This window comes from Peromyscus maniculatus, chromosome 19 (genome assembly GCF_049852395.1).
Source record: "Peromyscus maniculatus bairdii isolate BWxNUB_F1_BW_parent chromosome 19, HU_Pman_BW_mat_3.1, whole genome shotgun sequence".
NCBI classification, from domain to species: Eukaryota; Metazoa; Chordata; class Mammalia; order Rodentia; family Cricetidae; genus Peromyscus; species Peromyscus maniculatus.
This window is the reverse complement of record NC_134870.1, coordinates 33,793,324-33,821,021: the sequence shown is the minus strand read 5'-3', so window position 1 is coordinate 33,821,021 and position 27,698 is coordinate 33,793,324. Positions and strand designations below refer to the sequence as shown.

Genomic DNA, 27,698 nt, shown 5'->3' with positions numbered 1-27,698 from the left:
CAAAAGAGAAGGCAGTCTTTACCATCATAATCTCTGCAGCGCCTCTTTGGTGGTGGGTTTCGACCAAAAGAGTTGGAAGAGCTATGATTGTTATAGTAATTAGACCAGCTCTCGGTGGTGTTTTCAGAATGGTGAGCAGGTGCAATCACAGTGACAGTGCTGGGAATAGACTGTGCCCCAGAGGAGTACTGCTCACAAGAGTTTGGAGGTGGAGCAGACACAGGCACATAGGAGCTCTCCAGGTCGTTTCTTTCACTCTTAAACTTGGATCTTTCCCTGTGCTCTGTTTTAGAGACAAAGAAACAAGAGAGGTCACATATTTACATGCTTAAGCTACACTTCTTGTCTCAGAACAGTAGCCTACGCTTACTGAGAGAGCTACAGCTTAAACACATTCACTAGCAGTATATTCTAAAAGCAGGAACATCGCCACCTCGGTATATCTCAACAGACTTGTGAAAAACAATTTTACACTATCAACAAGTACACTGACAGAATTTCAGTCAGGTTTTCCACAGGCATTTTAGGATTTTTCTTTTTATGAACATTGGGCAACCTCATAGCAAGTCAATTCTATTACTCCCAGGGAAAACAAAAAAAAACAAAAAAAACAAAAAACAAAACAAAAAAAAAAAGGCAACCTTTTTACTCAAGTGCTGTTGTCACTAATTAAAAAAACATTTGTATCAATTATAAAAACGATTTAAATCTTGATATACGCTATAATAACTTAGAATAACTTCTAAAAAAACTGCCTTAATTCCAAGGGTATACAAGATTAGCACTGTCTGTAAAAAGATCAATATCCAGCTTTGGGAGACAATTCCAGTTTTCCCATTTCTCCCAGCCGGGGCTGTCGCCTCCTCACCGGCGTTCCTGTTTGGATCTCGGTCTTTGCTGCGGCCCCTGCTTCGGCTCCTACTCCGACTCAAGCCTCGGCTCTTACTCCGGCTCTTGCTCCTGCCCCTTCGCCAGTCATACTTCTCACGATACAGCTCGTTCCGCTCATAGTACCGCTCATAATCTCTCCACTTGCCATCTTCTCTTTTCTTCTCGCGTGTCCTATAATATACAGATATAAAAGCCATACGGAGACTCGAGAAATGAGATCTGTGCACAAGTCCAGAGAATAAAAACCTCTCTTTAAGTCACCACAATTCATAATGTCTATTTTAGAATGTCTCAAGACTACCACTAATTCTTCTAACCATTATTAAAAGGGGGAAGGGTTTTCCACTTCAAGTACACAAGGTAGGGAGAAATGAAAAGGAAGAGGTGAACCCAAAGTATGAGGGAAAGTGGGGGAGAAGACAGAAATCAGAAGGAGAAAGTGGGAAAGTCTCAAAACAAGTCTTCCTAAACCAAGAGCACTTTGTGATCCAAGGTGAACATCTGCCAAACTGTACCCTTCTGGCCTATGCTAGCATGGATAATTTTAATACAGAGCACCCCTAAACAAATGGAACATTTCACTATAATTCTCTGAGGAGACTGCTCCCACCCCTGTGCTCTTGGGGAAAGCAAATAATGACTGTTTTTTAGACACAGAAGCTGAGACAACAGCAAAAGACAGAATGGAAAGAAGGCAAACACTCTCACCCTCGGAGCTTTAGAGAGGGCGTTGGGACACAGACCATAAATGCTATGCAACTAACTTTGCATGCTAAAGTGGCTTTCAGTAACTTTCTATTCAGAGACAAATACAAACCTTCGTTCACTGGATTCTGAACGACTCTTTTGGGGACTAGGATATTTCTTCTTTCTACCATCTCGTTCTTCTTCTGCTGGCTCTTGAAATACCTGTGAGATTTGTTAGAAATAAGATCAAATCCTCAGTTGTTGGTGGTGGCACACCGCCTTTAATCTCAGCACTCAGGAGGCAAAGGCAGGTGGACCTCTGTGTTTGAGGCCAGCCTGGGCTACAGAGCAAGTTCCAGGACAGCCAGGACTACAAAGAGCCCCTGCCTCAATAAAATAAAATAAAATAATAAAAACTAATTAACGAAGTTTGGGTTGGTGTGGCTCTGCAAGCCTTTAACCTCAGCACTCAGGAGGTAGAGCCAGACAGAGCTCTGTGAGTTTGACGCCAACCCAGTCTACATAGCAAGACCCTGTCTCAAAATAATAATAAATAAATAGGTTAGTTTGGGCCTGGTATGGTAATATGTAAAAGCAATCCTATTGAGCATTTTGGAGACTAAAACAGAAGGATCATGAATTCAAGGCAACCTTGGATATCATGAGACCCTCAAAATTAAAAAAAAAAAAAAAGATTGTGGAGCTCGGAGCCTAGCTCAATAGTAGAATGCCTGCACAGCAAGTACAATGTCTTGGGTTTGATTCTTAGCATCGCATACAAATGAATCAAATTTGTAAAAAACTAAACAAATTTCCAAATAATGGAGAAGCTCCTTCCTTATTAATATCAGAATCAGGAAATGGACCAGAAGGTAACAATTTAATAAAATGCAGACGGTATAATAATGGCAACCACAATGTGGCAGGCATATGGCAGCAGAGAACACTCTCATCTAACTGGATTCAAAAGTCCGTTTCCTCCAGCAATTTACAAGGAACACAAATGATGCATTAATCCACCAAGAAGCAACAAGCTGAATCTAGACAATAAAAACCCCACAGAACAAACAGTGTTTCTTCACAAAACAAAATCTTGGGAACGTTTTGGTAAAAAGGAACAATGTTGTGTGCAACATAAACTTCAGCACACATCTTCTATTGTTTTTCAGCACCAGAAGAGCTGCATCAATGGTCCAAATTCTCTTGTCTGTTTCCCCCGTGGCCAATAATCTAATTATAAAAACAACTGACGGTGCAATGCAGCTGAGGCTCAAGAAGTCAAGGCGGCTGGTCCTGAGATTTGTTTCAGAACAAGCTTCGAGCTGCAAAAGCAGCAACTGAGCAAGTCAGGAATTAAACCACTACATGTACGTGTGACTATATGAACTACTATTTATACCAGTAATCACAATGAACTGAAACATAAAAGCTTAGCAACAAGAAATGCCAGACAACTGTCAATCAGGAGAGCTCTAGAACTAAGCTCACATTATCCCTTTTTCAGTTTTCAAAATTAGACTTTATTACAAAGATACTACAAATGGGACCCTGTAATGATTTTTTAAACTGTTCTTTTCAAACAAGATAACAATTTTTAAAAAACGATTGATTTTTGTGTGAGTTCTGCATATATGAGTATGTCCCAAGTGAGGGGCTGGTGCCTTAGAGGCTAGATCACCTGGAGCTGGAGCTGCAGGTGTTTGTACCCTCTCACCAGGGAGCTGGGAAGCTCATGAGCAATGGCAATGCCTATCCACTGAGCCATCGTCCTTTCAGCTCAGTATTTTGTTAATACTCATATCAATTGCCATTAGATTCTCAGAAGTCAGTTTGTACCTGCTATAACTACAGAAAAGGGCTACCTGTCATTAAAAATTAGGTTATAAAATATTTAACCTATACCAAATACATAAATTATATACCATAAAGCACCAAAGAAAAATTTCTCAACTGTATGCAAGGAAGGTCTTCATTTTTCCTACTTGAAAAGACATAGCAAAAACCTCACTGGCCTACTTTTTAAAGACTTTATGAGCCAGGCTCAGGGGTCGGTATACACACTGAAGCCTAGCATTTGGGAAGTGAAGGCAGATGGATCAAGAGTTCAAGGCCACTTTGGGCTGCATGAGGCCCTGCCTCAAAAACTGTAAGCTGGGGATGGAAGAGATGGCTCAGTGGTTAAAAGCACTGGTTATTCTTGCAGAGAACTTGGGTTCAATTCCCAGCACCCACATGGCAACTCAAACTGTCTGTAACTCCAGTCCCAGGGCATCCAACACCCTCTTCTTGCCTCTGAGGGCACTATATTCACATGGTGTACAGACACACACTTAGTCAAAACACCCAAACACATAAAATAAAAGAAATACTACAAAAAAAAAATAGTAAGTACATACATAAATAAAAAGAAATTATATAAGAACAAAGAAAAATCAAGCAGCAGTGGTGCACGCCTTTAATCCCAGCACTCAGGAAGCAGAAGCAGGTGGATCTCTGTGAGTTCAAGGCCAGCCTGGTTTACAGAGTGAGTTCCAGGACAGCCAAGGCTACACAGAGAAACCTTGTCTCGAAAACTTTTAAAAAAAAAAAAAAAAAAAAAAAAGGTAAGTGATAATGGTGTCAGCTGATCTTAATTTAAAACAGTCACAGTTTGTTAGATCAGTTCAATTATATAATATTTGGTTAAGTGGCTCGAGATACAGCTCAGTGGCAGAGCACTTGCCTCGCACGCACAAGGCTACAGGTTCAAACCCCTCAGTACCATACATCTACCCAAAATAAATGAGTGTTTAAAAAATCATAATCATAATCATAATAATATTTGGTTAAAAGCACTGACTGCTGTCTCGAAAAACCAAAAAAAAAAAGCACTGACTGCTCCAGAGGACCTGAGTTCGATTCTCAGCACCCACATGATGGCTAACAGTTGTCTTTAACTCAAGTTTCAAGGCTCTCTTCATGGTACACAGACATACATGGAGGCAAAATACCCATATACAAAATAAAAGTAAATCTAAAAAAATGTTTAAAGTGAGTCAGAAATGACAACAACACACAAATCTCAGAATGAATTCCATACAAAAGGAACTGAACAGACTATAAGTAAGGAACAATGCTGGGAAAACTAATAAAACTGAAATAGACAGTACATGGTATGAAGGTTAACTATACTGAAACCGATAATGGCGTGCATGTGTGTGTATGTGTGTGTACACAGGTGGGCATACCACATGTGTGTATAAATGTAGACACCAGAGGTCTATGTCTAGTGTCTTCCTCTGACTCCCCACCTTATTCTTTGAGACAGGTTCTCTCTCTAAACCTGGAGCTCACTGGTACCACCAGACTGGTACCCAGCAAGCCCCAGGCATCCTCTCAGTACTGTTATTATAGGCACAAGGACTAGGGTTTTGTATAAGGGTTCTGCGGCTGCAGAATCAAACTCTGACCCTCAAGTTTGTGGAGCAAGCACTTTATCAACTGAACAATCTCTCCAGCTTTTTATTGAGACAGGATTTCATGTATCCCACATTTCACATATCCTATTTATTGCCTTCAATTCACTATATAGCCATGAACTTCTGATTCCTCTGCTCTTGCCATGCAATTGCTGGGATTACAGACATGTGCACCATCACGCCTGATTTAATATGGTACTAGTGCTCAAACCTGAGACTTTGTAGGTGTTTGGCCAGCACTCTACAGACTGGGCTCAATCTCCAGCTCCCAAAAAATATTCTTATTCTTAGAAAATGCAAAAAGATGAAGGGCCATGGTTTATGAGAGCAATGACTCAAAAAAAAGTTAAGGTGCAGACATATAATGAAAGTAAGTGAGGCAAATCATCAATAACACATCTAGGTAGGCATCATGAGTGTTGTGGGTGCTACCTGGATAATTCTGATCTAAATTTACAATTACTGCTAAATAAGAGATTTTTAAGTCATTTTGTCTGTAGAATTAAGTAAATTTCTAGAAGTTGGAAAATGGGAGTTAGAGAGATAGTTCAGCTGTTAAGAGCATTTGCTGCTCTTGCAGAGACCCAGGTTCAGTTTCCAGAACTCATATAGCAGCTCACAACTGTCTCTAACTCTAGTTCCAGGGGATCCGTCTTAGTGAGGAGTAGTATTACTATAATGAAACACCATGACCAATAGTAACTTAGGAAGGAAAAGGTTTACTGGCTTACACTTCCACATCATGGTATATCAATGAAGAAAGTCAGGGCAGGAACCTAGAAGCAGGAGCTGATGCAGATGCTATGGAAGAGTGCTGTTTACTAGCTTGTGCATCATGGATTGCTCAGCCTGCTTTCTTATAGAACTTAGAACCACCCACCAGGGATGGCACCACCCCACAATTGGCTGGGTCCTCCCCCACCATTGCTAATTAAGAAAATGCCCTAGAGGCTTGCCCACAGCTGGATTTTATGGAGGCAATTTTCAGTTGAGGTTCCCACCTCTCCAGTGACTCCAGCCTGTGTCAGGTTGACAGTAAACTAGCCAGCACAGGATCCAACATCCTCTTTTGGCTTCCATAGTCATCAGGCATGCGCATGGTGCACAGACATACAGGCAGGTAGATACTCACATACACAAAATAAAAATAAATCATTTTTAGATGTATTTACTTTATATGTATGAATTTTTTGATTGCATGTATGTCTGTGTACCATGTACAACATGGAAATAGTTATAGATGATTGTGAACTGCTATGTTTGCAGTCAGAATCAAACCCAGATCCTTTACAAGAACAAGCACTCTTAACCACTAAGCCAACTTGACAGCTAATAAAATAAAAACAAATATTTCTTTAAAAAGCTGGAAAATATTTCTGTTCCTGGTACAGGATTAAAGACTACCTATATGTGTACATAAAAATCTCTTTTCCAACTGGGGGGTGGCAATGGATGTCTTTAATCCCAGCACTCCAGAGATAGAGGCAGGAGGACCTCTATGAGTTCTCCTTCAACACAGAGGACTAAAAGTTTAATTTAAATAGTGATCTGTGTGCTGGGAGTGTAGTTCAGAGTGCACTTGCCTGACATACACAAGGCAGGTCCCACACTAAGTGTGGTGACACATGTCGATGACACCAGCACTCTGGAGGTGGAGACAGAAATAGCAAGTTTTCAAGGTTATCCTTGGCCACATAGTGAGTTTGAGACTAGCCTGGGATATATGAGACCCCATCTCTTTTTAAACTCATCCCATAGCCAGGTGGTGGTGGTGGTGGTGCATGCCTTTAATATGAAGGCTGGATCACTGAGTTCAAGGCTAGTCTGGTCTACAGAGCAAGTTCCAGAATAGCCAGGGTTACACAGAGAAACCCTGTCTTGAAAAAACAAAAAAAAAAAAAAAACAAAACAAAAAAACAAAACAAACAGCCGGGCGTTGGTGGCGCACGCCTTTAATCCCAGCACTCGGGAGGCAGAGCCAGGCGGATCTCTGTGAGTTCGAGGCCAGCCTGGGCTACCAAGTGAGCTCCAGGAAAGGCGCAAAGCTACACAGAGAAACCCTGTCTCGAAAAACCAAAAAAAAAAAAACAAAAAAAAAAAAACAAAACAAACAAAAAAACCCACCTCTTTTCCACATTCTTATCAAATATTGCTTGATTTATATAGAAAAGAAACTATAAATGAAAGAAAGCTATATTATTCCTTTATTGGTTCAAGCAAGCAATTAGGTTGGAAATCTTCTTAAAATTATATTGTGAGAGTATATATGTACATATGAGTGCAGGTGCACACAGACATCAAAGGCATTTCATCCCCTGGGGCTGGAGTTACACATGGTTATAAGCCACCAAATATACGTGCTGGGAACCAAATTCAAGACCTCTGCAAGAGCAGTATGTACTCGTAACCTCTTAACTACAGAGCCAACTTTCTAGCTCCTTAGCCTGGTATCTTTAATCAGCAAAGGATTACTAGTGCCGGCTGGTTTGTAGCCTACCTAAGAAAATCCAACTCTAGGTGTAGGGAGAAACCCTGTCTTAAAACAAACAAAAAAACAAAACAAAACAAAACAAAACAAAAAAAAAAAAGGGCATAGTGACAACACCTTTAACCACAGTATGGAAAGCAGAGACAGGTGGATCTCTTAAGTTCAGGGCCAGTGATAGCTACACAGTAAGACCCTGTCTTAAAAAAAAAAAAAAAACACAAAGAAACAAAACTAATTTCAACTTAAGAATCCTAGTAACAGAATCTAAGAAGTGTATTACCTCTTCTTTAATTTCTTCTTTTTCTTGAACTAGTGGTTTTGGCTCAGGTTTAACTGGTTCCAATGGTGGAAGGTAGTTTTTAGTATAAAGACTTTCAAAGAGCTTGTCCACAAAACCTGAAGTCTCTGAAGAGAAAAAAATATTGAAATGTTATACAAACAAAAATGGAAAGTTTAAACACTGTTGCCAATGCTTTAGAAAAACAAGGGATCTTTACCACTGCTGTCAGGTTTTTAAAACCAAGACTTACCTTAAAGGAAGAAACATCACTTCTAGAAGTTTTGTTTCTTTTTAAATCTTTCCAACATAATTGCATGTGTGCAAATGATATAAATGTAAGATTTTGTTGCTTAAGTTAAGAACAACAGATTAGAAACAAAGTTCCTATCAGCAAGAGACTAACAAACTATCAAATAAGAGATTACAAAATTTCTCTTGACCTACAAAGAATATCAGCTGTAAAGACAGAAACTAATAATGTGTTTATCTGTTCAAAGAAACTGAAATGACAAACTGTACTATGGGGGGGAAAGAAGCATATGTAGAAGAGGAGGAAGTAATCCCACAGTATAATCTTACGTGTTGGATAGAATGCACTCCCACTCAAAGATTGAATTAGGTATGTTTGAATGTGTTGAAATCAATATCTGTGTTTGACTCAAATCCATGTTATAGCCTATCTGAAACTTCCTCAGACAAACAGAATGAGAGAAACAGGTAGTTTTGCTGAAAAACACAAATATCAAAATATTTCTAGTTTTACTCTAGTTAAATGTAAGTAACTTTCATTGGTCTTGTCCTAGGGAACACCTAAAGGGGTACTGTTCAGTGGCAGTGGGCTTGCCCTGATGGTTCAATCCCCAACATATGGGAGGGCTGAGTACTTTGAAGGTATCACATGAGCATTGCTGATGCTCAATTATTACATATTTTACATTTCTAAAATGCCAACTACTTTTACCTCAGAAAAGCATCTTCAGACAAACTCCTTTACACTACTAATTTTATAAGCAAACTTTTTTTTTTTTTTTTTCAAAATGGTATACGACTGTCAGCTGAAGTGGAACATGGTGGTTCATAGCTATAATACTGTAATCAGGAGGCAGGGTGAGAGGATCACGAACCTAGACTACTTAGTGAGTTCCAGGGCAGCCTGCACTAGAGGGATACTCCAATCAAAGGATAAATAAATAACACAACACAGGGGCTAGAGAGATGGCTCAGCAGTTAAGTGAGCTTGCTTGGTGCTCTTCTAGAGGACCCAGGTTTGGGTCTAGAAACCCCTTGGCAGCTTACAATCATCCATAACTGAGTTCCAAGGGATCTGGTGCCCTCTAGTGGCCTCTACAGGCACCAGGCATGCACACAGTACACTGGAATAACATGCAGGCAAAACATTCAAACACCTAAAATAAAAATAACTTTCAAAAAATTAAAAATAGATTTGGAGAAATAGGTGAGTGTTTGCCCAGTATGTAGAAAATCCTGGGTTTAATCAATAGTAAGCTAGGCTTAGTGGTTTATGCCTACAATCCCAATACTTCAGAGATAGAGGCAAGAAGACCATAAATTCACAGAAGTTATCCTCCAATACATGATAGGTTCAAATATACCCTGTGCTATACGAGTCCCTATCAACAAAGAAGAAAAACATGTAAGAATAAATAAAACTGTTAACTGTTGCTGACTGTTACATATAACTTTAAAGTAATAGATTAGACTCTTCGGTTCTATTGTATTTTCACAGGGATCAATTTTGTAATTTGAAAGACAGTTCATTTAAAAAAAATAAACAGAGAGACAAATAAATAAAAACAAAAACAAGGCTAATGAGATGGCTCAATGAGTAAAGGCCCTTACCACAAACCCTGCTGACCCGACTCCAATCTCCATGACCCACATTGTAGGAGAGAACCCACTCCGAAAGTTGTCCTCTGACCTCCAAATGCATGCTGTGGCACACGCACACACGCAAAATAAATAAATAAATGTACTTTTTCAGAGTCTATATACCAAATACTGTTGGTTCCAAGTCTCTACTTTCAAGAAAAGGAAAAGCAAACAAGGAAAAGGCAGATAAACTGGCAAATATACAGCAGAGTGTTACAAGCACCATGAAAAGAGAATACCTGCCTTTAATCCCAGTACTTAGGAGACACAAGGCAAGCAGATGTCATAAGTTCAAAGCCTGCCAAGGATACACAGTGAGACCTTTTCTTTAAAATAATGAACAATCCAATTAAAAAACGGGCTAACAAAACTATACAATGGAAAAAAGAAAGTATCTTCAACAAATGGTGCTGGCATAACTGGATCTCAATATGTAAAAGATTACAAATAGATCCATATCTGTCACCATGCACAAAACTCAAGTCCAAGTGGATCAAAGACCTGAACATAAATCCAGTTACACTAAACTTAATAGAAAAGAAAGTAGGAAGCACTCTTGAACGCATTGGCACCGGAGACCATTTCCTAAATAAAACACCAACAGCACAGACCCTGAGCACAACAATTAATAAATGGGACCTCTCGAAATTGAGAAGCTTTTGCAAGGCAAAAGACACAGTCAGTAAGACAAAAAGACAGCCAACAGAATGGGAAAAGATCTTCACCAACCCCACATCTGACAGAGGACTGATCTCCACAGTATATAAAGAACTCAAGAAGAAACTAGACATCAAAATACTGAACAGTCCAATTAAAAAATGGGCTAAAGAGCTAAACAGAGAATTCACAAAACAAGAATCACAAATGGCTTAAAGACATTTAAAGAAATGCTCAACATCCTTAGAAATGCAAATCAAAATGACTCTGAGATACCACCTTACACCTGTCAGAATGGTCATGATCAAAAACACTAACGACAGTCTATGTTGGAGAGGATGCAGAGCAAAGGGAACACTCTTCCATTGTTGGTGGAAATGCAAACTTGTACAACCACTGTGGAAATCAGTATGGCGGTTTCTCAGAAAATTGGGAATTGAGCTACCTCAAGACCCAGCCAGACCACTCTTGGGCATATACCCAAGGAATACTCAGTCATACCACAAAGATACATGCTCAACTATGTTCATAGCAGCACTATTCATAATAGCCAGAACCTGGAAACAACCTAGATGCCCGCCAACGGAAGAATGGATAAAAAAAATATGGTACATATACACAATGGAGTACTACTCAACAGAGAAAAACAATGACAGCATGAAATTTGCAGGCAAATCGATGGAATTAGAAAAAATCACCGAGTGAGGTAACCCAAACCCAGAAGGACAAACATGTGCTCACTCATAAGTGGATACTAGATATAAAGCAAAGAACAATCAGACGGCAACCCACAGAACCAGGGAGGTTATATAGCAGGGGGGACCCTAGGGTTGACTGTGGCTTATAAGTTTTGGTTTTACTCAGTTACTAGGCAAGCCTCAATGAAACATTTCACTATTAGGATAAAAATTTGTACTGTATCAAGCTGGTAATAGGAAAAAAAAAAAAAAAAAAAAAAAGCTGGGTGGTGGTGGTGGTGGTGGCGGCGGCGGCAGCGCACACCTTTAATCCCAGCATGTAGGAGGCACAGGCAGGTGTTGAGTTGGAGGCCAGCCTGGTCTACAAAGTGAGATCCAGGACAGCCAAGACTATTAAACAAAGAAACCTTGTCTCGAGAAAAAAAAAAAAAGAAGAAGAAGAAAAGAAAAAAGGAATAAAGCAGAGCTGAGAGGAGGTTTTTTTTAAAAAAAAAAGGGTAACTAGAGCATGGACTACTATAAACTACACTGGGGAGAACTATGCAAGATGACATCTCAAGAGATCCCAGAGGACATGAGAAAGACTCCTCCAGGCAAACATAAAACACGTCCACAGGCTCTAAGAAAGGACACACTCAATGACAAAGACAGGGAGGTGGGCAGTGTGGCTTAGAGGACTGGGTAGAGGTGGGATGGGACAGGAACTATCAAGAAAACAGTAAGAGAAACTTCCTGCAAGCTCTGTATGGTTGGAGGATGTTGGTAAAGGAAATCGGAGACAGTCTCATGCAGCCCAGGCTATGTAGCAAAGGACAACCAATCTTCTGATCCTCCTGCTTCCAATTCCCAAGTGCTGAATCACAGGCAAGCACCTCATAGCCAGTTGGAGATGAGAAGTTAAAGGTACAGAGAGAGGAGAATCATACCCATTCTTCTTGGATCTCAAATGCCCCAGACAAGAAAGAAAAAGAACATTTGTTCTCTGTATTAACAGCAAGAGTATGTAGCTTCGGGCTAGAGAGATGGCTCAGAGGTTAAGAGCACTGACTGCTCTTCCAGAGGTCCTGAGTTCAATTCCCAGCAACCACATGGTGGCTCACAACCATCTAATGAGATCTGGCTCCCTCTTCTGGCCTGCAGGGACACATTCAAGCAGAACTCTGTATACATAATAAATAAATAAATCTTAAAAAAAAAAAAAAAAGAGTATGCAGCTTCAGGGCTGGGGAGACAGCTGAAGTGAAGTGCTTGCTACACAAGTTTAAGAACCTGAATTTGAACCCAGAATCCGTGCCACGGTGGCACGTGTTTGTAGTCACAGCACTGGAAAAGGAAGATCTCTGGGGCTTGCTGGCCAGCCAAGCCTACTTTACAAGTTCCAGACCAATGAGACAAGAAACATAAGACGGAAGGTTCCTGAGAAATGACACCAGAGTTGACCTACTTTCACCACAAATACTTACGTGCACCTGCACATACATGATAAATATGCATGGGTGCACACACACACACACACATACATACATACACAGACAGACAGACAGACACACACACACACTAGAAAGCAACTTCAGTTGCCTAAAATAGTTATCCCTCAACCATTAGCCAAGTACTGCCAAAGCTGCAAAGAATCTAGCAAGTATTAGAGCCACTGTCTCAATACAGGAAAGAAGCAAAGGACGGGAAAATCTGTCCTTCCTAAACACACACATGAATGGGCATACTGAAGGATTCAAAGGACTGTGACTACTTTACTGTAAAGTGTCTCACTTCATCAGTGCATACAGTAGAATTGGAATGATTCAGAGATTAACATGGTACTATGCGAGGATGGATTACGCACAAATTCCGAAGTCCCCTGCCCCTACCCCCCTCAAGCTTATACCTTCATGAAGTTTGGTTGTGTTGCTGCTCCTGGCTGTTTTCAGGAAGTTTTAAATTACAAATATTTACCTAAAATACTTGAAGGCCCCAAACAATTACCTTTTTGTAAAAAGACATCAAGTTGATCAGCACAAAAGGCTTTCAATTCCTTCTCAGGTTTGTCCTTCTTGACCAGTGCTACAACATAGTTGGCTAGGGCTGAAGGGTCAGCATCACATCTAGTTAGACAAAGGGAAAATTAAAATCATAAACATTGTTTGTAAACAGTGACATTATTAATAAAATTACCCCTATTTTAGAAAATCAAAGATCAAAGATTTAAAGTGACTTCAGACACAGGCAGCTATCATAACAAGTAGCATATATGTACTCCAAGTGAGATTTTCCTTTTCCGTTTATTTGTTTTAATAATTAATTTGCCTCCTATTTCCAAGGCTCTAGTAACACCAAGAACACTGAACCAGGACATTTACTTGCTTTCTCGGAAGCAACAGGGAAAGGGTAGCCCCTACAATGCTGGCACCACTAATACCCCCAGGATCTGTGAGTTTCATGTGACCAGTGAGAAAAAGCAAGGAAGGGAAAGTGATGGACAGATTATTCCTCTTCTCAGAGTACCCTCCCCTAAAGCCACAGGGACCAACATCCAAAATTGGCTACTCAACCTACCACTAACTAACCTCACCCTGTTCTTTAGTCATTACTGGTTAGCTGGCTTCACCGCTGCAAGCAAAAGAAAGCGCCAAGAGCTAAAAACAAGTCTACAAGTGCTTGAAAGGTGGCAGAAAGAACACTCGTTTGCTTGATACTCAAAACACCTCCTATGCCAGAGATATGATTCTGGCTGCTGACTCCTGACCAATCTGTCAGACCTAATAATGTTTGATCTGTCATATTACACTAAAAGTTTACATGTTGTATGTACATATTATGTATTTTTAAAATAGACTATATTTCCCAATACATGCATGTTTAAGTAGCACATAATCCCATGTGGCCTCAGAGTTATTTGGGTTTTTTGTTTTCTTTTATCGCTGAGAGAGGGCCTCACTCATCTAGAATTTTGTGTGGCCTTAAATCTTGCTGCCTTTGCCTACTGGAACTGGAGGTGTGTGCTACCTTTGCTGTGCTACACCTTGTTCTTATCAAGGTAAAATGAACATTCAGGATGATAGTAAATTAAATCATCGGGGAAGCAAAGTGATCAAATCTTTATAAAGTGCTACTCAATATAATCTTTTTTTTTTTTTTTTTTTTTTTTTTTAGTTTTTCGAGACAGGGTTTCTTTGTGTAGCTTTGTGCCTTTCCTGGAACTCACTTGGTAGTGAGTTCCACCAGGTAGAGATCCACCAGGCTCTGCCTCCCGAGTGCTGGGATTAAAGGCGTGCGCCACCACCGCCCAGCGTTCAATATAATCTTGTTTAGATAATTCTTAGGCCTCCTCTGTCAAAGAGAAAACCTAAGACATTTAAACTTATGACTATCAATCACATTTTCCAACAAAAGGAAAACTAGTACCTCTACTTCAGAAATTATGGCTCAAACCTAAAATTCCAGGATTCGGGAGACCAGGGCACTGAGTTTAGGGACATACTGGTCAAGAAAACTATCTTTTTTTTTTTCAGAGCTGAGGACCGAACCCAGGGCCTTGTGCTTGCTAGGCACTCTACCACTGAGCTCGATCCCCAACCCCTCAAGGAAACTATCTTAAAACAAATAAGCCTAAACAAAAACCTACACATTAGTAAAAGAGCAAAACTTTCCTTCCTTGCCAATACTGTCTTAAGGAAGGGGATTCCCTAGAGCCTATACACCTGGAGGACAGGCATGAGGACTGACTTCGGATCCCTAGCACAAACAAAAAGAGTTATGGTCGTGTGTTTGTAATCCTAGTATTAGTGGGGCAGAGACAGTTAGATCCCCAGAGCTTGATGGTTAACCAATGTAGCCAATCAGCAAGTTTCAGTAAGAGAGAGATATAAGAAGAACACCTGATGTTGACCTCTGGCTTCCACATACACATGCTCAGAGAGAGACCATGCACCTAATACTAGAGACAGAGACAGACTATGCACCTAATTCTAAAAAAGAAAAAAATATATTCATTGTCAATTCTATAAAACACAGAGCTAATTTACAAAATCTGAAGGAATGGTCAAAGTGTGCTAGGAATGAATATGTATTATTATTTGCATACTACAATAATACACAATTTTAAAAGAAAGTCAGCTGGGCAGTAGTGGTACACAGTTTTAATCCCAGCACTTGGGAAGCAGAGGCAGGTGGACCTCTAAGTTCAAGGCCAGCCTGGTCTACAGAGCTAGTTCCAGGAGAGCCAGGGCTTCACAGAGAAACTGTATCTCAAAAAATGAAAGAAAGGAAGGAAGGGAGCCAGAGAGATGGCTCAGAAGTTAAGAGCACTGGCTGCTCTTCTAGAGGTCATGAGTTCAATTCCCAGCAACCACATGGCTCACATGTGGCTCACAACCATCTATAATGAGACCTGATGCCCTCTTCTGGCATTCAGGCATACATGCAGGCAGAACACTATACATAATAAATAAATCTTTTAAAAAAAGAAGGAAAGAAAGAAAACTCAGATCTTTGTTAGAGTTTCTATTGCTGCAATGAAACACCATGACCAAAAAGCGAGTTGGGGAGGAAAGGGTTTATTTGGCTTACACTTCCATATTGCTGTTCATTATTAAAGAAGTCAGGGTAGGAACTCAAACAGGGCAGGATCCTGGAGGTAGGAGCTGTCACAGAGGCGGGGGGTGGGGGGTGGGGTGGGGTGATTACTGGCTTGTTCAGCCTGCTTTCTTACAGAACCTAGGACCATTCAGCCCAGAGATGGCACCACCCACCATGGACTGGGTCCTCTTCCACTGATCACTAACTGAGAAAAATGCCTTACTGCTGGATCTCATGGAAGCATTTCCCCAACTGAGGCTCCTTCCTCTCTGATGACTCCAGTTTGTGTCAAGTTGACATAAAATCAGACTTCTTGTTTAAACATTTACGTGTGTGTGTGTGTGTGTGTGTGTGTGTGTGTGTGTGTGTGTGTGTGTGTACGTGTACATGCACACTGGTGGGGATCAGAGGACAGCCTGTGCGGATTGGTTCTCTCCCTCCAACACGTGGGCTCTAGGAACTTAACTCAGGTCAAGAGGCTTGGTGGCAAGCACCTTTACCTGCTAAGCCATCTTACCAGCCACGGGTAAGGATAGTCTCTAACACAGATAAAAAAGGATACAGAAAAATAAATAAGGGACCAGAGAAATGGTTAAATGGTTAAGGTCTTGCAGAGGACCTGGGTTTGATTCCCAACACCCACCTGCAACTCTAGTTCCAGGTTATTCAACTCCTATTTCTAGCCTCCTTAGGTAACACAAGATACACATATACATGAACAGGCAAAATACTCATACACATAACATATTTGAATAAATGTTTGAATATTTGAATAAATGAATAAATTGAACAAATGGCAACGTTATTTATTTTTTGCTGTTATCAAAATCTTTAGTCTCATGATCTGACAAGCATAATTCTGAAGTTAGAATATGAAGCCCAGTGTGGTTTACACCTTTAATCCAGAGGCAGGAGGATGTCTGTGAGTTCAGCACCAACCTGGTCTACACAGTGAGTTCTAGGACAGCCAGAGCTATTTAGAGACCCTGCTCAAAAACAAACAAACAAACAACCCCCCCCCCAAAAAAAATGAAGCTTCTAGTAGAAACAGGCAAAATATCTAGTTACTGAGTTACACAAACCCAGGTACCTTTTACATAATTGGACTAAAAGACATACAGAATTGAGCTGTTTTTGATGAAACACATTTTAGGGTATTGAAACAAGTTATCAATATGTAGCCCACACTAGCCTGGATCTCAATGTAGCCCAAGCTGGCCTCACACTTGTAGCTGTGCTCCTTCCTGCTGCACCCACTTTAGTGCTAGGCTCTTGGGCATGTACCACAATACCCCTTCTAGATCTAATGAAACACACTTTGGTGTAATAGTGTTAAAAGATGAATAGTTAAGATAAAAGAGTAAAAAGACTCTAGGAAAGGTGATCACAGTTTAAGCATTTGTTTAATGGAAATAAATGAATGACTGCTACTACCTAATAGAATTTTACACTGAACACAAATGCATGTTACATCCAAAGAAATAAGAGCATTTAAATCTGTCATCTCCCAATATGTGCCAATAAAGTGGGCTATCAAGGAAACCATCAGTCTGAAACACCAAGTCACACTAAGTGAAAGATGAAACAAAGACATCTGGGAGTCTTGTGCTGCAAATGTTTAGACCTTTCTAAGTTTTACTCATCCTTTCTACACACCAGCTCCTACTACATAATCTTTAAAAGTTCACAATTATTACACAGTAGCATGGTACTGATATTTAAACTAATAGTAGCCCAATAGGATTTCCAGAACTATCACAGAAACAGCCTAAGATCCTTGATATACAAAATCATCCTTGTCCTATCAAAATGATTTTTCCTTTCCTGTACCCAGCAGTAGTATGCAGCAACAGTACACAAAGCCTTTGGCTACTTTTACGGAACCAAGCTCAAAGATTCTGCTTGACTACTGATACAGCATAGTTTAGAAAGAAATTTTAAAATTATTATGTCCATAACTACACTAGACATGTATATTTCCCAGCAAAAATGGGTTTCTGTTAAAAAGGTTATAAAAGTTTCTAACATCTATCTTCAGTTATTCCATTGGGCTGGGAAAGGTGGCCCATGCTCCAGCGCTCTGTAGGTGGAGGCAGATCAGGGTACAATATCAGAGGTCAAGTTCAGTTCAGCTATAGGAAACACAGTTTCAAAAAACAAAACAGCCAGCATTCCAGAGGCAGAAAGATGGGAGAAGCAGAGGAGAAGGGGAGAAGCAGAGAAAGAGGAGGTGAAGAGGAAGTGGGAGAGAGGTGGAGAGGCAGAGGAAAGTGAGATGGAGGAGGCAGAGGAGGAGAGGAAGTGAGGAGAGGCAAAGGAGAGAGGGAGAGATAGAGAGGCAGAGGAGGAGTGGAGGGGGGTAAGAGGGGCTGACAGGTGGATCTCGGAGTTAGAAGTCAGACTGGCCTACATAGTGAGTTCCAGGCCAGCCAGGGTTACATAGTAAGACCTAGTCTAAAAACAACAAATAAGATGAATGGATGGATGGATGGATGGATGGATGGATGGATGGATGGATGGATGGATGGATGGATGGATGGATAGATAGATAGATAGATAGATAGATAGATAGATAGATAGATAGATAGATAGATAGATAGATAGGCGGGCAGGCAGACAGGCAGGCAGACAGACAGACAGACCAACAGACAGATTAAAGTCTAAAAACAACAAACCAGACAGACAGACAGACAGACAGAAAGATAGATAGATAGATAGACAGATAGATAGGCAAGCAGACAGATTAAAAATAAAAAAAAGCTAACACTAAAATTGCACTCCACTCAAGAGAAGGGCTAGTGAAATGGCTCAGTGGGTTAACAGCCTTTGCTGCCAAGTCTGAGGAGCTGAGTTCAATGTCCATACAAACAACACACATACACATAGAATGCACACACACATGCACAGGCACACATACACAAATAAAATAAATTTTAAAAATGTTTACCTCCTTTGGAAGTAAAACTAGGCTGTAACTCCATGCAAGTAAAATGTATTTCACATCACATATACTTTTCTAACATATATCTGCAAGATAAATTAATGTGTTATAAACCTCAACCAGTAGTTACCTTTAATTGAAATAATAACAAAAGAAATAAAACAGTGTGTTACCAATACAAGGACTCATTAAAATTCACATCCTGTATAATACGGTTTAATGATCTTTAAGTCATCTTAAAAAACAAGATCATTTACACAGCAGACCTGAAGTCCCACCTACTTGAGAAGCTGAGGCAGAAGAATTATAATTTTAAGGCCTTCCTCGAATACAGTGAACTAACAGCCTAGGCAATTTAGCAAAACCCTATCTCAAAATAAAACTAAAAAATGGAGATACAGCTCAGTGATGGAGTGCTTGCCTAGCATGTGTGATGACCGAAGTTCAATCCCCAGTATAAAAAAAGAAAAGGAAAGAGAGAAAGAGAAAAATCAGAATTTTTATTAGGAAAAGCTAACAGAAATACTGACCTACAAACATGTACAAAGCCCTCAACTTTGAATTTTTTCTCTTTTGATAAATTCCCCATTTGCAGACATTACTATCTGCACAGCTAACACACCAGCTTCTGATTTCAGACATATACTAATCCCAAATGAAAAAGTCAAGGGTCTTTGACACCACTAAAAAGCCATTACAGTCTTCTGCTTCAGGAAGAAGACAGTCTACTAGACCTCCTTCCACTTCAAGCAAAATCTACATTTTTCTTAACTTGAGCCTGATTTTAACTTCTTAGTATGATCTGTTTCAGAGATAAGGCCACTAATAAGTGTGCTAATGAATCATAGGGTAAAGGTCTCCTACTCCTAATGTGTATTAACAGCCACCAATATCCATATTTACTAAAAACTAGACAGAAAAAACAAAGGTTAACACTGAAAACACTCAGACACTAAAAAAAATCTGTTTATTATAGAAAGATAGCATTACTTCTAACCAAATAATAATAATAGTCAGAGAAACCACGATGTAGGAAATATTAGGCATGCACAGTGCGACTGGCTATATAAGTAACACACAAATATGAAAATGCTTTTCTGACATAATGTCAAATACAAATCAAGCTAGAAAATGTCACAGTGAGTGTTTATGCAAAGTTCCTACATAAAGGAGAAACTGAAAATAAACACTGATAATTTTATTTTCTATAGTGCACTAATAAAGGCTTCACCTCTTAATACCCTCACATTGGGGATTAAGTTTCAACACATGAATATTGGGTGACATTAACATCAAGACTGCAGCACTTTCCTCTTACCCACCCCCTGTTTGAGATAAGGTTTCACTACATGGCCATCGCTAGCATGTAGAACATGCTGACTTCAAACTCCCAAGTGCTGGGATTAAAGGAGTGCACAACACCTAGCTCATCTTATTCTTTGTTGGTTGTTTTTTTTGGTTTTGTTTGTTTTTGCTGTTGTTGTTTGTTTTGTTTGTTTGTTTTTGAGACAGTTTTTACTATGTAACCCTGGCTGTCCTGGAACTCACAAGAGATCCCCCTGCCTGTACCTCCCAAATGGTGGGGTTAAAGGCATGTGCCTCCACACCTGGCTTCCTTTTACTCTTTTTTTCCCCCATCTTACTCTTAATTAGGGGTTAATTAATACTCTTAATTAAAATATGGAAGAGATACCTCCAGGTTTGTTTTTGGTTTTGCTTTGGATGATATGCATGACATACACATCCATCTGTCAGCTCCAAATGCCACTTTGCTATCTGAACTATGGATCCTAGAACAGCTACTACCAGTTAAATATATACACAAATTTAAATTAGCAAAAAACAAATCTTTTTTATGCTGAGACTCAAACCCAAGGCCCTCTGCATTACTCTATCACTAAGCTGCACTCCCAGTCTGAGCTTAATTTTCTAATTGTCTAGCAATCAAAATATACACATGAGGCTGTTTATTCATTTCAACATTTACTGAAATTAAGTACCAAGTCTCTTTCTTTTTTTGATTTTTCAAGACAGGTTTTCTCTGTGTAGCCCTGGCTGTCCTGGACCTCGCTCTGTTGACCAGACTGGCCTCAAATTCAGAGACCCACTTGCCTCTGCTTACCAAATGCTGGTATTAAAGGCATTTGCCACCACCACCACTTAGCTTAGTGCCAAGTCTCTTGCTTGATTACTTGGATTACTTTTAGTAAAACCGACCTTGCTCTTCAAGTCACATGACTAGGAGATGACTATGAAAAAAATTACAGAACAAAATCACATATGGTACAAAAAGACATGGATTAACTACAAAAGCAAAAGCACTGTACGAGGATGAGAGAGCACAGTGATAGGAAATGCAGGGCTATAAAAGCAACTCTGGCTTCTAGTCTATAGCTATTAGGCCAGCAAGAATGAAGTCAGACATATTTAGGAAGCAAAACAAGAACATAAGAACAAGTATGCTCTTAACTTAGTACACCAAAATATGTCAACAAGTCATCTGGCAAAATAACCCGTCCTATAAGCCTGTGAAGGTCACCTTAAACAAGTCTCATGCCGTGCTATAGGCACAAGGATTCTGCCAAGCCACTAGTGCACTTTAGAAAATTCGGAATATTTCTCCATCTTAAGAATAGAGTCCCAAAGCTGGGCGTTGGTGGCACACGCCTTTAATCCCAGTACTTGGGAGGCAGAGGCAGGCGGATCTCTGTGAGTTCGAGGCCAGCCTGGTCTACAGAGCGAGATCCAGGACAGGCACCAAAGCTACACAGAGAAACCCTGTCTCAAAAAACCACACACAAAAAAAAAAAAAGAAAAAAAAAAAGAACAGCATCCCAAATACTCATTACACCCTAGATCAGAACTAGTGATCAATCGCTCATGTTTCCTCCCATTTGAGCAACTATAATGATAACTAGCCAGAGTTTAATGTCCTAAGAATTGCCAGCCTACTCCAGGATGTGAACCATACCTGCCATGACTATTGAACCAATAAATATGAACCAATAAAATAATCCTACTCTTGAAGCTTTTGCTGTCCTTTCCATCATACTCCAAAATAATGTACTTCCTATTATAGTTTGAAAGACTCTGAAATGGTCAGAACTCACAGAAACTACATGCCAAGTCCATGACTTTCACTAGCAACTCCTTTTTTTTTTCTTTACGATTTATTTATTTATTAGGTATACAGTGTTCTTCCTGCATATATGCATGAATGCCAGAAAAGGGCACCAGATCTCATTATAGATGGTTGTGAGCCACCATGTGGTTGCTGGGAATTGAACTCATGACCTCTAGAAGAGCAGCCAGTGCTCTTAACCCCTGAGCCATTTCTCCAGCCCTGCAAGCCCTATTCTTACTTATAGGATGGCAATGAGTCACTGGCTGTGTTATACACAAGACAAATGGACATTTGTTAAAGATGGTAGCAGTACCTAACATTAATAAGCAAAATATCTACAAAGCTTAGTGTATCTTCCTATTCATAAAATAAAATGTATGGTACCTAATGCATGAAGAACACTTCTGAGAGTCTGCATTATTACCACACTATATTTGTAAGATAGGTAAAACGTTAATATTTAAGAGGAGAACGATAATTTCTGCAAAATCAAAATGAATCAGACAGATAAAGAAGTAGAAACTCACTGCCCTGATTCACACAATGTTCCATTATAATACACAGACAGAAGCAACTGTCTAGGAAGTTTACAAACCTCACCAGTCTTTTAAAAACACACACCAATGGCACACAACCTGTAATCAAAACACTTAGAATTCAGCAGGATTGTGAGTGAATTGAAGGCCACTCTGGGCAACAGTGAAATCCAGACCAATATGTGCTATATAGTAAGATCTGTCCAAAAAAAAAAAAAAAAACAAGAGGGGGAGGGAAACATACTAAGACAAACTTTTGCAATAAGCCAAACAAGAAGCAACAAATGTTTAAAATTTCCCTTCAGAGAGCTCAGTGGTACAGTACTTGCGGTGAATGCACTAGGTCCCAAGTTCAAATCTTAGTATTGTAAAAGAAAAAAGTTAAATCTTTTTTATTTTGGTAGAAATGCAGGTGTGTTAAGTAAAAATGCTTGTCTTGGCCCCAGAGAGATAGGTCAGCAGATAAAGACACCCACCAACAGACATGATAACCTGAACTGGATCCCTGGAACCCACATGGTAGGAGAGAATGGACACCTACAAGTTGTCCTCTGATTTCCATGTAGAATCATACATGTGCGCGCATGCTCACACACACACACAAATTAATTTCTTAAAATGAGTAGTGATTTCTGATAAAATGATGCCATAACATCATAATTTATACATAATGCCTATATGCTATCTCTGACAAGGATGTCTACGATTCTTTTTAAGAAAAATAAGGACCCAAGATTTGTTGGTCTCGTCTGTCTTTAATTCTTTACCTAGTTTCCTCCCCTTTTAGTGTACTGCCATCAAAAATGGTGGTAATGGTCTTTCCCAGAAAGCTAAGGGAGGTAAAGGGTTATTCCTTCCAGGGCTGGAAAGATGGCTCACTGGTTAAGAATACTGGCTGCTCTTCTACCGGACCCTAAATGGCTCACAATCATCTCTATCTCCAATTCTAGGAGACCTAATACCTCTCTGGCATATATGGGCACAAGCACAAACAAAGTGCACAGATATGCATGGAGGCAAATCAAAACACCCATACAATAAAATAAAAATAAAATCTTTTTAAAAAGTACAACCGAACTCATGTGCTCAGCCATAGCTTGATTCCAACCTAACCACTGCAACTACATTATCTCAAAGCCTGACAACTGCTCTGAAATGCTATGTTGTAATAACATGTCAATCTGCCATGAAGTGTTCTTGAATCTAGAATATGAAATAAGTAAACTTACAAACACAACCCACACTAGCATATACTTATTATGTTTTTAGAATATCTAAACAAAAAGTAATCTGCCATGACAGTGTACCAGGAATGAAGATCTATGACATTTGCACTTACTGTTTTTTATCAACATCTCTTTCTAAAACCAATACTATAAATTAAAAATTAAACTTTCATAGCAAAGACACATTGTTAGTCTAATTAGTAATGTTAAGTCTTTTTTCTTACTTAGCTTATGTTTGTATGCTAGAGACCAAACTCAGGGTTTAGCATACATTAGGAAGTATATGCTATATGGCTTAGCATATGACGCCAGCTTAACTCTTTTTCTTTTCTAATCTTCAATGAGTAACTTTAATCCCAGTACTTAGGAGGCCGAGGCAAGTGGATTGTCAGAAGTCTGAGGCCAGCATGGGCTACAAGCTACATGGGAAAATACTGTCTCTAAACAAAAACAAAAACAAAGAATGCTGTGTGTTTCAATTTGACTTGAAAATCAACACAAATTAAGTTTTAACACTAAAATCAAGCAATCTTGTTTGGTTGGTTGGTTTTCTTCTTTTGAGACAAGATCTTCATTACATAGTGCTAGCTAAGCTGGAACTCACTATGCAGGCCAGGCTGGCCTGGGAATCATGGCAATCCTCTTGCTTCAGCCTCCAGAGTGCTGGACTGCAAGTGTACAATGCCATGCCTAGCTTTCAAGAATTCGTTTACTTTTTTGAAGATTTATTCTTATTCTATTCTTAATTATTTGTAGGTGTATGTCTGCATTTTGGTATGTACATGTGAGTGCAGGTATCCTCAGATGCCAAAGATGTTAAATCCCCTGGAGCCCGAGTTACAGACTGAACAACTTCACATGAGTTCTAGAAACCAAACTCAGGTCCTTTGGAAGAGCAGCAAATACTCTTTTTTTTGTTTGTTTGTTTTTGTTTTTTCGAGATAGGGTTTCTCTGTGTAGTTTTGGTGCCTGTCCTGGATCTCTCTCTGTAGACCAGGCTGGCCTTGAACTCACAGAGATCCACCTGGCTCTGCCTCCAGAGTGCTGGGATTAAAGGCATGTGCTCCACCACCACCCGGCCTAGCAAATACTCTTAACCACTGAGCCATCTCTCAAACATTCATTTTAAAATGTAATTTTCATTCAAGACTACAGAATAATTAAAACTGTCAGTCCAGGAAAAAAAAAACAAAACACCCCAACAAAAACATCATTAGTAAGAAAGATGACATTCCTACACTAGATTTTACCTTAAGAGAAAAGAAAAGAGCTGGTGAGTGGTAGTGCAGGCCTTTAATCCCAGCACTCAGTAGGCAGAGGCAGGCAGATCTCTATAAATTGGAGACCAGCCTGGTCTACAGAGTGAGTTCCAGGACAGCCAGGGCTATTCAGAGAAACCCTGTCCTGAAAAATAAAAAAATAATAATAAATGAAAAAATAAAAAGAAAAGTACTAGCTAGTACCTTCACTATCTAGTAAAACATTTTAGGGTGCTTCAAAAAACTAAATAAAAGGACTTATAATGCTAAAAGTTGTTACTATCTACCCAATACACAGAACATACATTTAATACTTTTAAGAGATTAAATTTTAAAAGATAATAAAGAGCTCTACTAACCAACAGGATGAGAGCTTATACCAGGGAAAATTTAGGAGGGAGAAAAAAAAGAAGGTGGGATGGCTGGGGCTGTGATTCAGCAAAGCACTGGTCGGGCCCTGGGTTCAATATCCTACAATGCAAGAAAAGACAACAGGACAGCTGGTGTTCAGAACACTCTTTGCCGTGTTAAGAAAAATACAGCCGGGCGGTGGTGGCGCACGTTTTAATCCCAGCACTGGCAGAGCCAGGCGGATCTTTGTGAGTTCGAGGGAGCAAAGCTACACAGAGAAACCCTGTCTCGAAAAACCAAAAGAGAAAAATACAAATGATTTTTAAAAGCATACAGACTTTTCCCCCTTTTTTTAGTTCTCCTCATGTATGGTAAATTTACCTAGTTCTATCTTATTTCCAAATTGCACATCACAATCCATTTCCATCTTAGAGCTCTAAAACTTTCCAATGTAGAAAAAGGATGCAAATATTATTCTACCAAACTTTCAAGTATGCTCAGAGGTCATTTTCATTCTAACTGGACTGACTACCATTCATCTAAACCTGAGAAGTCCTTACTGCAGGCTTATTTACTCATTCATTCATTTATACCTATGCTCTACTCATTCACTCTCAGAATGCAAGTATCACTTCTTCAGACAGCCTCCTTGACCATCCTGCCTCCGCAGATGACCCTCCTCCTGACCCTCCTCCTGAGGTACCTTCCCATCCCCCACCCCTCCAAAAACAAAGTAGCAAAACAAAACAAAAACAAAAAGTTAGTTAACCAAGTATCTTGGGGGTGGGGGTGGGGAGGAAATAATAGATGAACAGGAAAGCAAGCATGACAATGTCTCCCAACAGCCTCAACTTTATCATACCTCCACACCTCTGGGACTACTTCCCATTTCCATCCCCTGAAAAACACCTTTTTCTTTTCTTTTTTTAACTAGAGTAATCTGATTTCATGAATCAAGGCCAGCCTTTCTCTTCGAACCACCCGGGGAGGGGGGGTAATTAGAAGGCAAATAAACAGAGACAGAGACAGACAGACAGAGAGAGAGAGAGAGAGAGATGGAGACGGAGAGTGAGCGCGCAGGAAATGCTTCTTTCCCTCCCATTCCGTTTCCCACGCTCTCTTCAAAGTCGGCTAGACTCGTCTCTCCTGCCTTCCATCCTTTCCTCCCCACAAGTCTGTGCCAGAGACTAGCTACACCCGAGTATCTCCAGCCACTCCACGCAGCCTCTACTTTCTTAAAACAAGAAGTTGACGCCTCTGCTGTCCCTGTCAAGGCTCTCAATGAGATTCCCACAACTGACACTACTCAAAACATCTTCAGAGGACAGGTCTCTCATTCTCCTTGCCGCTCAACAGTCACCCTACGCCCCAATTACAGTTGCCCTATCATCTTCCAACAATGTTTACAAGGTCCTTCTTGTGCCCCTTTTATTCGTCTAATACCTGTATCTTTAATAAAAATTTTAAAAAGATGCTGCAACTATACCCGCTTCAACCTCATCATCCATACTATACACTGGTTCTTTTAACCCTCGATAAAACATTAAAAATCTCGACTCTTTCCCCCAACATCCTATGGTATCTAAAAATTATCAATTCTACCATCAACTCCTCAAGAACACCTTAAAATCCCTGAGTACCCTTGCTCTCCTGCTCATGAGCTCCCGGATAATCTATCAAAACCCTTCCATGCGCCCATGTGCACTTCAGCACTCCATCTTTCAAACCCTTCAAATAGCCTCATCCCCCTCGGAGCTCACCCATAATTACGACTAAGCTCCAGGACCCCCTGCTCTCCCTTCCCGGCCCCCTCTGTTCCGAGAAGGCCCTCGACACCGGGCTCCTGGCCACTGTTTGCGAAGTCCTCCAGCCCGCCGCGCCGTCCCGCACCTCAGCTTTCACATTTAAAAATCCCTCGACAGCCACGCCGCCCGCCCCAGCTCCCAGGTCGGCGTCCTTCAGTCCTCCCGCCGGCCTGCAGCCCGGGCCGGCTTCCCAGTGTACTCGGGGAAGCCCCGCCGCCCGTGCCCGGCCCCTTTCCCCCCCACCACACACACACACACACACACACCTCACACCACCTCGGACGAGTACGAGGCGGGCGGCCCGGGCTCCCGCCTCCCCTCCCCCACGCCCCCGCGGGTCCCCAACGCCCATGCCGCCGGCCCGGCGCGGCCCGGCGCACTCACATCGGCTCCAGTAACTTGGCCAGCCAGGACTTGAGGGCATCCACATCCTCTATGAGCATGGTGCAGGGAAGGCGGGCTCGGCCGCCGCTCCTCCTAAGGCCCGCCGCGGGTCTCCGCTCGCCGCCGCCGCCTCACGTTCCCTCACAGCTCCGGGTGCCCTGACCCACCGGGCATCTTAGAGACTTCACCTACTCCCTGGGCCGGGGCCTAACAGGAACTAACCCAAGAGCCCCACTCAACCTAGCCTGGAGGCTCCGGGGGGCGGGAGGTAACGTGGAGTGACGGGCGCACTCACCAATAGGCGAGAGAGGGCCGCGCGCGATGGGCCAATCGTAAGGCCCACCCGCCCCGCCTGCCGGCCGTATCCAGTGAGGGCGGAGGGACCTAGCAAGGTAGGTGGAGAGTTCAGTGAACTCCCGGTGCAAGATGGTATCTTGGAGAAGGTGCT

The 27,698-nt window shown here is 40.8% G+C and overlaps 1 protein-coding gene across 6 annotated transcripts in view; it reads right to left on the bottom strand.

Annotated features, from left to right (window-relative positions):
* The window catches only part of Rbm27 (RNA binding motif protein 27), a 68,081-nt gene extending 40,584 nt beyond the window's left edge, over positions 1-27,497 (bottom strand). For 2 of the 6 annotated variants that reach the window (XM_042263694.2, XM_076555118.1), the window contains exons 1-6: positions 27,251-27,497; positions 13,033-13,151; positions 7,805-7,929; positions 1,709-1,800; positions 869-1,062; positions 23-283 (exon numbers count right to left, since the gene is read on the bottom strand). In XM_042263694.2, the coding sequence (XP_042119628.1) occupies positions 23-283; positions 869-1,062; positions 1,709-1,800; positions 7,805-7,929; positions 13,033-13,151; positions 27,251-27,309 (850 nt within the window). In that variant the 5' untranslated portion in view covers positions 27,310-27,497. The remainder of the gene's footprint in view (positions 1-22; positions 284-868; positions 1,063-1,708; positions 1,801-7,804; positions 7,930-13,032; positions 13,152-27,250) is intronic. The other 4 variants (XM_076555119.1, XM_042263695.2, XM_042263693.2 and 1 more) reach the window with 3 other exon arrangements.
* Between the last annotated feature and the right edge of the window lie 201 nt (positions 27,498-27,698).